The 15,943-nt window shown below is 36.0% G+C and overlaps 2 protein-coding genes across 2 annotated transcripts; one reads left to right on the forward strand and one right to left on the reverse strand.

Moving 5' to 3' along the window:
- The first annotated feature begins 1,999 nt into the window (after positions 1-1,999).
- Positions 2,000-8,042, forward strand: mrps18a (mitochondrial ribosomal protein S18A). The gene is made up of 6 exons (XM_079255926.1): positions 2,000-2,157; positions 2,722-2,753; positions 3,545-3,649; positions 3,885-4,008; positions 7,386-7,458; positions 7,560-8,042. Exons 1-6 carry the CDS (start codon positions 2,010-2,012, stop codon positions 7,702-7,704), a joined length of 627 nt encoding a protein of 208 aa, XP_079112052.1. The 5' UTR covers positions 2,000-2,009; the 3' UTR covers positions 7,705-8,042.
- A 156-nt stretch (positions 8,043-8,198) lies between these two features.
- On the reverse strand, positions 8,199-11,720 carry rsph9 (radial spoke head component 9; the record flags this gene model as incomplete). Its single annotated transcript, XM_079255126.1, has 5 exons — positions 8,199-8,359; positions 9,896-10,042; positions 10,271-10,400; positions 11,254-11,416; positions 11,494-11,720. The coding sequence occupies 5 exons, from the start codon at positions 11,718-11,720 to the stop codon at positions 8,199-8,201; spliced, it is 828 nt and encodes a 275-aa protein (XP_079111252.1).
- Between the last annotated feature and the right edge of the window lie 4,223 nt (positions 11,721-15,943).

Genomic DNA, 15,943 nt, shown 5'->3' on the forward strand with positions numbered 1-15,943 from the left:
TATTCGGTAGAAAACAATGTGCTTTTTGTCAACCTTTTAGAACATGATAGACTTTCTGATGTTTGCAGTACAATTTGCAGTGACTAGGTCCCTGTTTTACACATTATGGATTAACTTCATTAAGGCTAGGCAATTATAATAGAACCTGTCCAAAGAAAGAAAACGTGGTTCTGTCAGAAATTATACAAACAGATGAATTAATGCAAAAAAAAAAAAAATGCTAACACATTAATGCTTTAGCACCTTTTGCTTGCTGATTTTGAAGACCCACTTAAAGAAAAATTATAGTAAAATTTTTCCTTTGCCCATTTGTCGTAAGACAGATTTATTCCTGCACTCCAGATTAACAAACATTTTCCAGGACTTCTGCAAGAGGATCTGCTGTTGCAGCTCAGTATTGAATGTCTTAAAGCACTTTTTGCATAAACATACTATAGTTAAAACTCTGAGATAAATGATAAAATAAAGCAAACAAAACATCACAACTGGACAATGGCATAATGTTCTTATGATAACGGTATCAAACATCAGACACTTCATCTCCCTCTTCATCTGTGCACGAAGAGTCTACCTGCATCTTAAACTCTCTGCTAGAGAGTCTTGGCATGTTCTCATAATGGTCCTGTAGGTGCCTCTCATCCTTTCATCTGCTGAGCATAATATGAATAGAAGCATGAACAGGGAGCCTATCTCTGAGCATCTAAAGAAAAGCAACATAAGGATGGGTATACAAAGACACATGTTGCAGGTTACTGTGCAGACTGCTGGAATATTTCTCCCTGTAAAACTTCCTGGCAGACAAATACATTCTGCTCCACTCTGAGTTTCCCTTAGAGTTAAAAAAAAATGTTTCTACGTGTGTGATAATTGTTACTTATGTTGTGAGTTGATATTTTATTACCCTCTGTGTTTTCTGATTGATTGCATTAACTGGATCTAGATCTCAGTTCATATTTTTATTATAGCCAAAAAAATTTTTATGAAGACTAATAAATCTATTAATTATTTTTATTGGACTTGAAGATGACTCCCTTTGCCACAAAACATTTTACTCAAGATCCACAAGTTTTATTACAGGCAATTCACTGTCACCATCAATATCTGGATCAGGGAAACCAAACAGCCGATTTAAGGGGAAAAAATAATTGCAGATGTTTAATCTTTAGGACCTTTTAAGAACTTTCAAGTTTTAATTTGGCTCTATGTTTTACTAATATTGTTAGGCAGTGTCTTCTTTAGAAGAATCTTTGTAACAGTTTAACCCTTTCATGCATAGTGGTCCTATGGTGGACACCTATTTACCAGCTTTTTTTTGCGTGTTTATGAATGAGGATGGTATTTTTGTAAATAAGTCACTTCAATGGATTTTAGTGAGTCATCCAATATGTTTCCACTAACTACATGATTTCCACTCAAATACATGATTTAATTGAACATAATATGATTACACAAGTTTTCCTTTGCGATGAATAGGAAAAGAAAATGACACAGCTATATTTTATTAAATGTTTACTTAATACAATTATGATTATATATCATTTCATAAATATTTTATAGAATACATGAGTATAAATCATAAATTATGATAAGTTTTTATTTTCCCTAATAAACAATTATGCAGATTATCTGTTGCTGAGGGTCTGTTGTTTATAAGTAACATGACCAGAATAATACTTAAAAAAGCGTAAAACAGTTTTCAATACCAGCAGGACATACATAGGCTACAGGGTGTTAACTGAATTAAACAGCAATATCATGAGTAGTTTCTAGTACTTAATCATACAATAAATAAGACAATAATCGCATGATGTTAAAAGGAAAAGGAATGAGCCACAACTACTTTCGACAGTTTAGAATTGTAACTTATGCTTATAAATTTAATATATTTATCATCACATTGTTATTTATACTAAGATCGTTATAGATCTATGCAGAGCCGATAACGCTCCTGCCTATTCTCGCGAGATTACAAAGTAGGAAATGACAAAAGGGAAGGTCAAGAATTAAACATGGCTGCTCGCAGTGTTATGAGGTCCGTGTGGACCTCATTTGCAGGTTTAAAACTGGGTTTTACAAGCTTCAACCTGAGTCCAATTTATAGTCTTAATATTCCCCAACTGTCTGCTTTCACTGTCCAGAGCCGAGGGATTCGTCAAGGTGAGACTTACTAATAAATGTTATGATTTTAGCCAGACAACCGTGTTAGCATGCCGCTAACATATAAGCGTAATATGCAGTTTATACATGCTGCTTGTCATGTTTATCTTTGCTTATTATTGTCTGTTTCTTGCTGGAATGCGAACTTGCTACCCTGAATCAAATCAGCGGTGTATAAAACGAATTAATGAATCTACCGCTGATAAGAGGCAAGAAACAATTTCATTAATAGGCGTTACTACACCATTTTAACCATAAGGTTTCGATATTATATTGCTTCCTTATAAGCCACACAAACTGCGTTAATATGTTAATCTATTTTTTATTTTATAAATGGAGAACAAATCTTAAATAAATTAGTGGTGTAGTACACGTGTTGGTATTGTGGATAAACTGACCGGGTTGACGAGGGGTTCATTGTTGATAGATTTACTCCACATATTCCTGATTTTAAAGATATTTAATGTGATAATAGGTCAACACTTGCTTGCAGAATATTGTAAAGGTAAGTAATAACTTTAGTGCACCCCCTTTAATTAATGCCTGTTTCCATGTGATTCACAGTGGTGGAGAAACAAGATGGCAAGACAACAATTGTAAGTAAAACTAAGCCTGATAAACTCCCCACTATGTTTTATTTTTGTTTGTCTTGGTTGTAAGGTAAGCAGGTGTATCATGTCTTTGCACAGTTGAAGTGTTTTTGTTTTTTGTTTTTTTTAAATGTGTTTGATTAAAACATGTTTCTTTTTGTGTGGATGACACTATAATCCATATTAGCACATACTGACCTCAGTAATCAGCAGCTCGGTTTTGCAGTTGAGTGGGGGGGACATTTCTAAATATTCCATAAACTTGACAATGAATATATTGAGTATGTTACAATTACTTGATTTCACAATTAAATATGGCATTAAATGCCACAATTAAGTAATTGTAAAAGAATTTTCAATATACTCATTTTCCATATAAGATCACCCCTGACCCATAATGGGATCAAAAACTGTCAGAAACTTCAAATAAGGAAGATAAAGTAGTTTATGGTGGGTTCTGTTCACTGCTGATGTTCAACATCAGCTTCTCTCACAAACATGATGGCAAATGTGGATTTTTAATTTGACACGAGTAATAACGTGCGTTAAAAAGATGTATGCGTAATTCCATAAATTAATCTCCCTGCATTAATGTGTAATTCTGAAAGCCCGTATTAAAACTTTAAAAGCTGTAAGGAGCAGTTATTATACATTTTAATCAATAGTAAAATAACAAATGGAAAATATTCATGATATTGATAAAAGCTGGATTGTTTCTTTGACAATAATTGTATTTTTAAAAAAAATCTGCAATTGTGACATCCCTAATACTGACTGTACTGTGTATACTCTTGTAGATTGAAGGACAAATCCTAGATGTTCCTAATGCTCCACAGCCTCCGAATCCCACAGCCAAGTGTCCCATCTACAGATGGAATCTTCAGCACAAATACAACTACACGGTAAATTCAATAAAACCCTTTAAACTTGTAAAAAAAAAAAAAAAAAAAAAAAAAAATTTATATATATATATATATATATATATATATATATATATATATATATATATATATATATATATATATATACAATTACAGTCTGAATATGTCACAGCCCTATAATGTCCAGATTATCAGAAATATTTTGTGTGTTTCTATAAAAGTGTTGGATTTTTCTTTTGTGTGTTTCCCCACCCAGGATGTGTTGTTACTCAGTCAGTTCATCCGATCTGATGGTGGGATGTTGCCCAGGAGAATCACTGGTCTTTGTTTAGAAGAGCATCACAAAATTGCCATCTGTGTGCAGATGGCTCACAGAGCAGGTTTGTGTTCACCTGAAATACTAGTTGACTAGTTTACAGATATCCTGTTGAATTTTTGTTCTGTTGGTACCTAAAATGGCAGAGGTTTTTAATTTGCCTATAAATAGCATTTTTCCTGTATGAATGTTATAGTTGGGATGCCTCTTGAACATTTCCTTGGTGAGGTAGGGAAGACACAGGACACGCTGGAAGGATTTTATCCCTCGGTTAGGGTTGAAACGCCTCGGGATACCTGATGATGGTAGACATGGGTCTACATTTACCGATAAGTGTTTCTTATATGAAACTGTGAAATTAGTTTTGTTTTTCATATTAGTTTGACATCGATGCATCAATTTAGACTGGCAGAATATAAAATGCAAATCCCGTTATCAAAAATTGATAAGGACATAGTTTCAAACTTTTGCAAAATCTGTTTGAGTCTTTTTAGTCAGAAATTTGGCATTTGTTTGAACTAGTTTAGGCTGCAGAACAACATGTATGTGTTCCATTTGTGTTGGTGACTGAAAGATTTTTAATTTCCTCGCCACAGTGTTGCCCTGACAAGGGCAAGTAATATTACATTTCACAATATTTCTCAAATCAGTCAGTAACTCTCAGCAACACTGCAGTCCCATCAGGAAACCCTTTATTCAGAGAGTCTTGTTGACTTCTGATCCCTTCACTTGGAGAGATGTTCCCTGATATCAAAACTTTGACAGAAGTGGTGCTTGTTATTCAAGTCTTCAGTGTGGTGGCAGAGCACGGATTCAGCCTCCAGAACAACATCAAAACTGCCACGAGAAGCCATCTGTCCAAGGCAAAAGCCTCTGCAGCAATCCCACTTGAGACATTTGATCACGCACATGTGAACACGCAATTCAGGTCCATACAGACCAGGAGAAGTGTGAGACTGCGTTCAAGCCAGAGTAGGTGAACTGTTACGTGCAGTCGTTCATAACTACTGGCGCCACAGTTGGTGGTTTTGGTCACTGCCAAGAAAAAGTTATCTTTTTTTATATAATGTATGGTGTAGATTTTCTGTTCACCTTGTTCAGATTGAATTATAACAATAATTAAAATTAAATTATATTGATTTTTTCGTTATCATTAAAAAAAAAAATCAAAACGATGGGAGAAAAAATAGATTATGACAGGATTTCTGTGACCCTGTCAGTCAAAACAACTGACAAAAAAATGTCTAGTGCAGCCTCTGCTGTGGTGTCAGGTTATACTGGTTGGCAACTTGGATACTTAGATTTTAATGTCAGATTGACAACTGAAATTTACAGTTTTGTTGTTAGGAATAGAATCCAGTGTTTCGTCGACCATGAGAGCATTTCATTTGTCTCCTGCTCTCTGTATGCTCAGTGTTCAGCCCACCATTAGTGGACAAACCCTTCAGCTTAGTTTATATGATCATTCCTTGTTGTTCTTTCTATACTGTGTAATGGCTGTAGAGTTGCAGTGATCAGTGAGTGGAGGGTTTTCAGCAGAGTTGCTAAGATATTTGTTAAAATACCTCATTACTAAAGCCTTTTGCTTGATGTACATTAATCCAAGTGAAATATCTTTTTAAGTTTTCTTCATGGCTAAATGGAAACTTGAAAGTGTTTTATGATGCAAGTTATTTACCCTCCACTCTTATGGAATATTTGTACAGAACAATCCTGCAACAAAAACACAGCCAATAAAATATTGTGTAACAAGAACAAACTAACGATGTTGGTCTTATAGGTGTGTCGCTTGTTATTTAGTAATAAAACAACCACATTTGTCACATGCATGTGACACATGTGTGCATGACACTAATAACTTCTGTCACATGCATGTGACGGGTGTCTTATCAGTTAAGACGAGTGTATAGGTTAGCCACGTGACGAAATAATTAGACTGTTGTCACTGTTAGACAACTAAATCCCCTGCAAAATGTGAAGGTTTTTAAACTATTTGAGGGATGCATTCTGTCTAGATTATAATTAGGATTAACATTGTCAGGTAAACTATTTGAGATTATCAAATCAAACTTTATTTGTATAGCACTTTTCTTACAAAAGCCTATCAAAGTGCTAAAAATAAAAGTTTCACACTTAAGAAAAAAAAACCAAAACACACGCACGTTACCCACACAAGCACACAACCCAACCCTTCCCCTGAACATTTATGCCAAAATAACGATTAATAACGTCAATATTCTGTCTATATATCTGGCTTTACACTGCTGCGAAGAAACATCTGGGGAATCCGTCCATGTCAGGAGCCGCCCCAGAATGACCAACAGAGATTAGCTTCTGTATTAAGTCAATGTGTATTCCATGTATTTATGAAACACCAAAACCATCATTTTTACAAACACACTAAAATATGAAGGTAAAAACTGGCAGCCTGCTTACTATTCTTATAGGCCTCACATGTTACCTCTCATTGATATGCAATATATTTCATTCCTTCTTATGTTCTAGACCAGCTGCATTCATTGCAACCTCTAAGCATTATTCACATGCATAAACTTTGAATAAATGCTTTTCAAAACAAATGATAAGTTATCATGTTCAAAGGAACATGTTTAAAATTAATTAAAGCTTTTAGGACATTACAACTCCTAAGGGGTGAATTAGCTCTGTGAGTGTCAAAAACTACCCTTCATTTCTTTCATTTGATGTTCAAGTATTCAGTCTTTTTTTCTAATATTTATATGTTAAGCAATGGTTCTCAAAGCCTTTTGAATGTGTTAAAAATATCATTGGAAAATTGCCTGCTTTTTCTGCTAAATTTCACTGTAAACCTGACAATTTTCAGGGGAAATGTGTTGCTTGTGGAAAATACACTGAGCAACACTGACCTATGAATCATTCATACATGCCAGAAGTGCACCCAACCTAATGGATTAACCAGTGGAACATGAACACACTGGGAGAAAAAACACTTTTGTAATGTTTAAGCACTTTGTTAGTAGCATACTGTCGCAAAGACCAAGACATTTTGTTGTATTTATGAAAAATACCAGAGCTAACACATTTTAACAGGAAGTAAGAAGAAAAAGTATTTATTTTTGTGCCATGAAGGTGATTCTTAATTAAATGTAAGCTAAAAGGAACTTGGCATACCTCTGCATTGTGTGTAGAGGAAACTGGACAAGCATAGGAATTCTAAAGAAAAAACAACAGTTTTATTTTATTTTTTTTATTTTTGGTTTACACAGACTTTGAAGTGTCAGCTGTCAGACTGTGCAATGCCTTAAAAGCATTCAATAATGCTAACTGTAACGATGTAGTCATTTACATTGTCAATTTTAAACTGACACCAATCATTTATTTATTTTTGCAGTTGATTTGGATTAAATTTACTGTTTATTTGTAACACACAATCTAATTTTTATTCAATCTTCTGCGCTCAAGGTCTACTCCCTGATCACAAACCTAAACTTCCAGAAGATCATGTCCCAAAGAGACCAAAGCCAAAGCTTAACAGGTGATGCATAAAGTTGTTTCCATATTTCTCATCAGTACATTCATCCATGATTGATATACTTGTGAGTTGCTTATTATTTTACATCTCTATGTGTTGTACAGGTACCTGACTCGCTGGTCCATTGACTCTGTGAAACCCATCTATAAAAGGGGACTGAAATGGTGTAAGAAACGCATGGATGTTGGCCACCCAGCACTTAAGGACAATGTGCGTTATGGTACGAAGCCCCTGTACATTAAACACTAAAGGAAAGAAAGCCTGACAAATCAGAACAATGGCTGGACAAAGAGTGGGCCCATGTGGAAAAATCCATTTGTGTGGAGTTTACCTGGACTTAAAGCCTCCACCATCTGTATTTATTCAAACTTGTTTATTGAGCTGCATCAGACATTTAATGAATCATGCTCAGCCCCACCCAGGATCATCTATTCTGTCTGTATTAAAAAGGCCCTTGAAGTGAAAACACTGACAACTTAATGTTAGCAACAACTGGGGCGGTGTTACATTTTCAATGTATGTGGTATGTTGACTGTGTAAACTGAAGGCAACACAGATGTTCAAATAAAATTTCTGTTTATTCTGGCTCTCAACATGTGTTTACTCTGTAAGAAAAGCCTTTGTGAGATAACTTAGAGAAGAAGCAGCTTTTAGTAACATTCTATTGACTATTATAGTATCAAAATTTAAAAGACTAACTCAGAATCCTGAGTATTATGCAACTTCAGAAACATATGTATATTTCACACCATGAAAAGAACGTTTAGATTCTTCATCCCATCACCAATGTAGACGTATCCATGGTGCGGGGTCATTGGCACATGGTAGAAAGTCAGCCCAATCCACAGGAGGCTGCGCAGCACACACACTTTCCCTGCACATTCAAACTGAAGACTCCACGAGCCTAAACACAAACACAGATTACGTGTAAACAGTTGATGCAGGAAGCGGCTACATCCTGTTCTCTGCACTGGAGTCGAGTCTGCAATGATCTTTGGAAATGTTAAACTATTCACATGCTAGAAATTGCCAAGGGATACACTAATAAATCATCCATTTGCGCTTTTGATGTCCACCGTCTTAACTCATTTCTCAACATGTTTGGGTGTGACCGTAGATGTCAGGATCATGGGAATTAAGCAAGAACTGGATTGACTACTATGAAAACATTTGATTACACAAAAGGAAGGCAATTCGGATAGATAAGACAGCTGTTCCAACGCTTTTTTTGGTCTTGTCTCAGAATATGATGCAACTAAAAGTAAATCTGCCATTTGACGTTTGTTACGTAAGATGTAAAGTCTGCTGCGAGAAGACAAACAGAGATGTAAATCAGAAGCTGGAAACCGTTAACAGGGTTGTTATGGAACAGAGGGGGTGCTCAGTTTGGGGTCTCAGGACACCTGTCTTGATGGAGATGCATTTGCTTTGTCCCCAGTGTCTCATGTCAAACTTTTATAGTTTTCTAGGAGAGCGTGCAATTTGCGTCAGTGAAGGCCGCAGTGAGTGCAGCACTAAAACAGCTGCGTTCTGTCTGCCAAAGTGACGACACTGCTGAGATCTGCACCAAGTTAAAGAACACACAAGCATCTACACAAGGCCTAAATTGCACATCTGCAGCGTGTTTGCATGTGGGTGCTAAACATTTCTTTCTACGTCAGACACGCACATACTTTTACACCCAAGACCTCACTGTCTGTGTTCACTCTGGTCTGGACTACATCCAGTTACTAACCTCAGAGACTTGTAGACATGACTGTGCATAACTATATTCATATGACTGGCTTTACAGTATTCATGACTTATGTTTGTTAGCTGGTTTTTATTTTTCCATTACATGTAATGCTGTCAGCGTCTTGACTCTGCCACCAGACTTTGAACTTCATACAGTGATTCCACTGACTTAATACATTAACTGTGTAAGTAAATGTACTATCACAGAGAAGAATGACCCATTTCAAGAAAGGAAGTCCCTTCCGGCTCACAAATCTTACTCACTCCCCTCGCATTCAGGACTAGATATCTTAAATCCAACAGAAATCGTCTAAACACTCGATGAGGTATGACAAAGAGAAATTGTTCCAACATTTTCCCAGAAGACCATTCCTATCTCCCGACAGAGATTCACATCAGACATTTTGAAGGTTTAGTTTTTATCAGTTTAGCTTTCTTGTGCAATTTGATGTCAAACTTGCCTCGACATTCAGTCAGTTAAGTCACCACAGTATTATTGCCCTATGTTTTACTGTATTGTGGCAGATCAAACACATTAAATTGAAAGAATTTAACATGTTAGTGCAGTCAGATAAAAGTGATATGTTTAGAACTGGTTGGATGAACTCATGTCAGAGGGTAAAAGACTTCCAGTATGTGTTATAAAATGTTATAAGTTTAGGTCCACATGATGAAAAAACCGTTGGTGTTCGCTCTGTAGCTTCACCTTTAGGGATGTCATCACTTAGGACATCCATGAAGTCAATAGCTGGGCTCCATTCACCCATCTCCTGACTGAATTTCTTGTTTGCATTCTTGGGTTTGCTGAAATGCATGAAATTGTCAAGTTTCCTTGCTTCCATGTCAGAGAGACCTAAAACAAAGATCATAAAATCAGTTCTGACCTGAAATGGAATCTTTTACTCAGGATCTGTATGTTAAACAAAGATGGTTATGAAATATGACTAAAATTATGCTTCAAATCCTTCCACTTGAGATAAGAGTGATTCAGAAGTGGCTCATAGTACCTTTGAGACATGCAAAGGCAAATCTCAACACAATGAGTCACAGGAATGTGCACCTCAGTCTATAGGAAATTTACCACCAAAGCTGCGATTTATCTGAACCATGCCACATGGACTCTTAATGTAGGCGCCACGAGGTACCACAGACACTTCTTCTTCAATGTGGTGAAGTGTCACTGCAAGCCTCTTCTCCTCATTTACTTTGATCTGTAACCAAGAGCAGTCTGTTAATAAGGTAGAAATTATTGACCGCACAATTAACAATTTTATTTTGCCAGACAAAAATAATGGAAAATTTGATTAGAATTTATTAGATTCTCAGGAATAAACCATGTTGCAGATATAGAGACCCAACACATGACTTTATATACTTTTACAGCAGGCCATATTTATCTTTGGAGTACAACAGATAGATAGATATACACTACTCACAAAAATGTTAGGGATTTTTAGCTTGTTGAACGATTCCTGGATTAACCTAAAATCTAAAATAACCTTTACAGTTAAACTTAATTTGACTTTCACGATCATTTTGAATGCACATGTACAACTCTTCAGTGTTTAAGTATTTATTAGACAACATGCTGTTCTCTAACAAGGTGATTAGACACAAAGAATTCAAAAAGTAATGTCTGAACCATGAATCAAACATGACATGTTCTGATTCAATCATATCTAAATCTACATTTCCATCATCCCGTTTACATTGAGACATTTAGACATCATCGGACCAAGACCACAACTAACACATGACAGGTTAATGATGCTTTGACATTTTTATGTTGTGGTATACCCAACACTGTAGTTAGTTTCTGTTTTTTGTTTGTTTGTTTTTTTGTTTAAAAACAAAAGTGGTCTGAAATTATGGAATTACCTTTGCATAATTCTACTAAAGGCAAGAACATACATTCATGATATAATATCAGTATAGCGTGAACTTTTTATATTGTCTGTGTAATCTTCCTACAGAATTGTTTAATGCTTTCTCTGATGCAGCACCATGAAACACGAAAAAAAGAGTGACTTTGATGAGGAAACACTTTGTGAAATGCTCATTTACCACGTCTACCGCTACAGCTTCAGCCTTTTCTCCATGGAGGCTCATCTTATTGCTGTAAACAAATGAAGGGTCTCCAATGAAGCGACCATTTTCGGCTTTGGACACTTCATCGATCATAGAGTCTGTGACAGGAGGGAGCAGGAACCAGTCCATGCAGTTGAAGCTGGAGACGATGCAGCACAGGACATATGAGGACAAGTATATTGCAGGCCAAAATGGAATCAAACAAGTGTTGTTTACCTGTACAGATACTTCTTATCTTCCATCTCATCTTCTCCTCTCCCCTGAGCAATAAAATAGTCCCCTTTTAATCCAAGTATTTTACCCCAAAACAAGACTCGTTGGAACTTGAAGTTTCTTTTCAGGATCACCAGAGACGTCTGTAGAGCGGCTCTTTGTTCAGCAGTTAAAACGTGTCCACTACCAGCGACCAGTTCCACAGAAGAGTACAGTGAACTGCAGTCCATTTTATTACAAATAAGCTAGGTACCTTTTTAATCTATGTAAACGATATCGAGGGGTTTTTAAACTGAATGTTAATTAACACAACAACTAACCAAGGCGGACGTACCCGGGCTCTTCTTCGCCTTGTGTGGTTGCTAATGACAACAAACGTTGTTGCCATAGCTGCCAGGGTTTTATTAATTTATTCATTTTTTTATGATTAGAATAATTGTTTTGACCGTGTTACCAATAAATATCGTACTAAGAAATTATAAAATAGATTTGTTGACGACCTATTTTGGCCGTTTTGTGTTTATAAAATGCTCCAGATCGTGTGCGGATAACTTCATTTTCCACTTACGCAAGTCTGTGCGTCCCAGACGCAGTGAGAGTGGACCGTATAACCACAAGTATGCAGTTACGTTTGTCAAGCAGAGGAAATCCGATGACTGCGTTGAAGTAAAATATTACTCAGCCAAAATCCTTTCACAGTTTATTTGCTTTGCTAAAACTTGGCACCAAACATGTTTCCCTTTGAGCCAAAAGGCTGTGAATGTCAAATCTATTTAAAGAACATATTAACACGCAAAGAGGCGGATAAACACCAGAGATAATTTTTTTTAATGATCTTCTTCTGGGTTGTACATGATGCTCCAGATTGTTCTTGGATTTTTTTCCTGTAGTATTTTATTCCTGCTCTTTAATCTTGCAGCCGGTTATTCATCTCAAGAAAATCTTTTCTAAACAGGCATTTCAACGTTTTATTAAGGAAAGGTAGGCTACTGATGTCATCAATAATGTATGACTCACATGACTCCTTGTCATTAATTGATTACAAAAAACCTTTCCACAAAAAAAGGAAAAAAAAGTACTTCTACAAACATGCTGATGCTTTTTCAAAAATGTATGCATCATATATTACTTTCTTTTTATATGTATCTAGTTCTATTCTAGATCTAGATACAATAACTAGATCTATAAAGATATTATTAATTAATGTTATCAGATTTATATAGTATAGATATTCTCTAAATATCTGTGTAAATACAATCAGTAATTACAACATATGTATATGTTTTAAATTATATGATGTATCTTTTTGTTTTTACAGTAAGTAACTGTGTTTTGGATGACTCACTAATATCCACTGAAGTGGTTAATTTGCAATATGAACAATCCTGTCCCATATACATATACTAGAAAATAGCCTTTACAAAGGTATCCACTGTAGTGGACATTATGCATAAAAGTGTTATTATACAGATGAACAAATGGCATGAGGTTCTTGAAAAGAAGATGAGATGATACAGAGCTGTTGTTTATGTCATTTGTGAAAACAGACATTATTCAATGATAATGAGTGCTTATCTGTATTGTAAAAGCAAGGAAATTGACTCCATTGCCATGATAATGTAGCGTATACATCTGCATCGAAAAAGCTAAATAAAAAGCCTGAAATAGAGCAGTGTGCAGGATTTAAAGGAATCAACTTGCTTAAATGCAACAGGTGACATGAGTGACAATAACTGTTTGACAGTGGAATGTTCTCTTGGAAATCTTTAGGTTCTGACATTCATGTGTTACATTGACATGTACCAACCCCCCAAAACATTGTTGTAGATGAAGCACAGCCCCCCTTCATGGCAATGTACGTCACTCTCAGACAGAATCGACCTCCGGCAGCAGGACAAAGCCCCTGGCCACACAGCAGAAACTGAATAGGAGCAACTCAAGGAACATGACAAAGAACCCAAACTCCAAAGTCTACAGATCCCAATCTGATCTAGCATCTGTGGAGCTAGAAAAAAAAAAAAAAATCCTGATCCATGGAGGCCCCACGCTACAGCTCACAGGACCCAAAGAATGGACTGAAAATTTTACAGGTTCCAGACATCACAGAACACCCGCTTCTGGGCCAGTATCCATTCCCAGACAGGTCAGAGCTGTGAAGGTGGAGCAAAGGAGTAATATACAAAATCAGGCAGGTGGTTTTAATGTAGTGGTTCACCAGTTCAGAAAATGAAAAATTGTTCCTTTACTGCAGTTGCTATCATTTTGCCAGAGTTGCTACATTATTTATTTTGTTCTCTGTTAGTTTTAGTGTTTTGTTCACCATACATATTGAGAACCTTGTCAAAATGAGTCATCTCAAGAAGATTTGCATTAAATACAATGTGTCTGCAAAAGCAAAACGGACAAGTTTTATCCAGATATGCCTTTTTAAAGACTGGCAAAATCTGGCATAGTTTGTGGAATACATTTGCAATTCACTTTTTATTTATAAGGTTGAAATTGGTATTTCACCTGTTAAAAAGGAAATGGATTGTAGGTTCTTTTGTGGCCTCAGACACCCGTTTTCTCTCACCAATGAAGCTTATACAGAGGACTGCTTAGAGTAAAGGAAAGGCCAAGGGCAGTTTTGTATCTGGCAGTTTTTAACCAAGTGACGGGAAGATAAAATTGGGTAAGCCCAAGAAACATCTGGCAGGATGCATGTGTAGATCCCCCTGACATGGCTGCATGACACATGGGAATATGAATGAACAGTGTTCAGAAATCGACTTAGGGTGAGTTTCCTGTGTAATAACAATTGCCATGAGTGGATGTCTGTGTATTGAACTGTTCACTTTTAAAATATAGCTTGTGATTATATTTATGACCACATGGATACAACATCTGTTTTGTTGTTGAAATGGCCCCTAAATCTTTCCTTCAGAGAAGAAGTGTTGTGTGTCACTGTGTGCTGTTTTATTTTTATAATAAATATTCTAGTATATTTGTTTTCATTGTATTTTAGTTAAATCTTCTGAAAAGTGATGCAGCAAAGATCATTCTGAAAGTAAAATTTCTCAATTTGAACTTCTGAATAAATGTGACTTGTTCATTTTTTATTAACTTTGGCCTAAAACTAGGATTTCTGTGGTCAGATGACAGTGATGAATATGACCAAACTTTGGAAATTTCCACATTGCGAAAAAATGCATCAAAGGGATACTTTGTCACTCTTGTGATGCATTTTCCATAGTTTGAGAAGGAAAATTTGTTACTCCCTTTTACTGGTCATCTTTTTAGGAAATTTACAGTATTCAATCCTTTTTTTTTTTTTTTTTTTTTTTTGAGCAGAGCTGTCTCACACTTATTTCATTACAGATTGGATTTCTCATTGGTCAGCTACAGCAAATATACAGCTCGACTCCCATAGCACTGAAATCAATTGCTCTTCCAAGCAGTTTATGGAAATGTTTACAAAACACTGAATGAACATTGGCTGTTGGGTTCATCCTGGCTGGGCTCCTGTAGCCTCAGCCAGAAGAAGCAGCATGAAGCTGGCTTAGGTTACATCTAGAAAACATGATTGGCCACTGTCCAACAAATGATTTTGGACATGCTGCTTGTATTGGACTAATCCTATGCATGATGATCCTATTATACCTTGCCTGACAGAAGAGCCTTCCATTCTTAATTTGTGCCATATGGCTTCCACACCCATGAAATCCAAGTATGAGAGGGTTTCTGAGTTGGGGACGTCAACAATATACAAGAAAATAAAACAGAGACTGCAAAAAGGGCGTTTTCATATCTCTCCCTTTTTTTAAAATTTTTACACTGTCACCAGTGACATTGGAGTGTGCAGATTTTTTTCATTCTTACTAATGACGCCTTTAAAATATTCAAGAAATTGCCATTTATTTACTATTTATTTTATTTATTTATTTAAAAAAGCATACAGAAGCTTTTAAATCTTATTTTAAATCTTATAGTAAAAACATTTTGAACTATTTGACCAACGCTTAAAATGTTATGGTTCGGGATGTAAAAGAACCACAAAAGGAGAAATTTCTTATAGTTTTACACACAATGTAGCACAGCCATTGGTCTGCTTGATGCTTGCCAGGCAAATGTATGTTTACCTGTCTACTGTTGGAAGCAGAAACAGTATATGACAACTACAGTTGGGATTGTTGCAAATCAGTCATTTATATGGTTATTTCTGCTTATCAGTGTATTTGAATTAATCTTATCCACCTTTGCAACAGATTTTAGCAGCCAGAAACAGCTGCTGCTGTTGAGGGACAGCATTGAAGGAAGAACAGTGAGGAACCGTTTACATGATTATGGGAGTCAAACACACAATCCATACATTGGATCTTTGCTCACATTTCACCACAGATTAAACTACATGCAGCTGTGCTGTACTCTTTGATGTCAAATTCCTGTGTTCTTCACTGATGTCTTGTTCAGATCC

This window comes from Telmatherina bonti, assembly GCF_933228915.1.
Source record: "Telmatherina bonti genome assembly, chromosome: 16".
In the NCBI taxonomy this organism is placed as follows: domain Eukaryota; kingdom Metazoa; phylum Chordata; class Actinopteri; order Atheriniformes; family Telmatherinidae; genus Telmatherina; species Telmatherina bonti.

Coding starts and splice junctions, on each gene's coding strand:
- mrps18a (XM_079255926.1), top strand. CDS start 2,010: ATGGCTGCTCGCAGTGTTATGAGGTCCGTGTGGACCTCATTTGCAGGT. Junction 3,650..3,884: donor AGCACAAATACAACTACACG/GTAAATTCAATA, acceptor TTCCCCACCCAG/GATGTGTTGTTACTCAGTCA. Junction 7,459..7,559: donor CCAAAGCCAAAGCTTAACAG/GTGATGCATAAA, acceptor TGTGTTGTACAG/GTACCTGACTCGCTGGTCCA.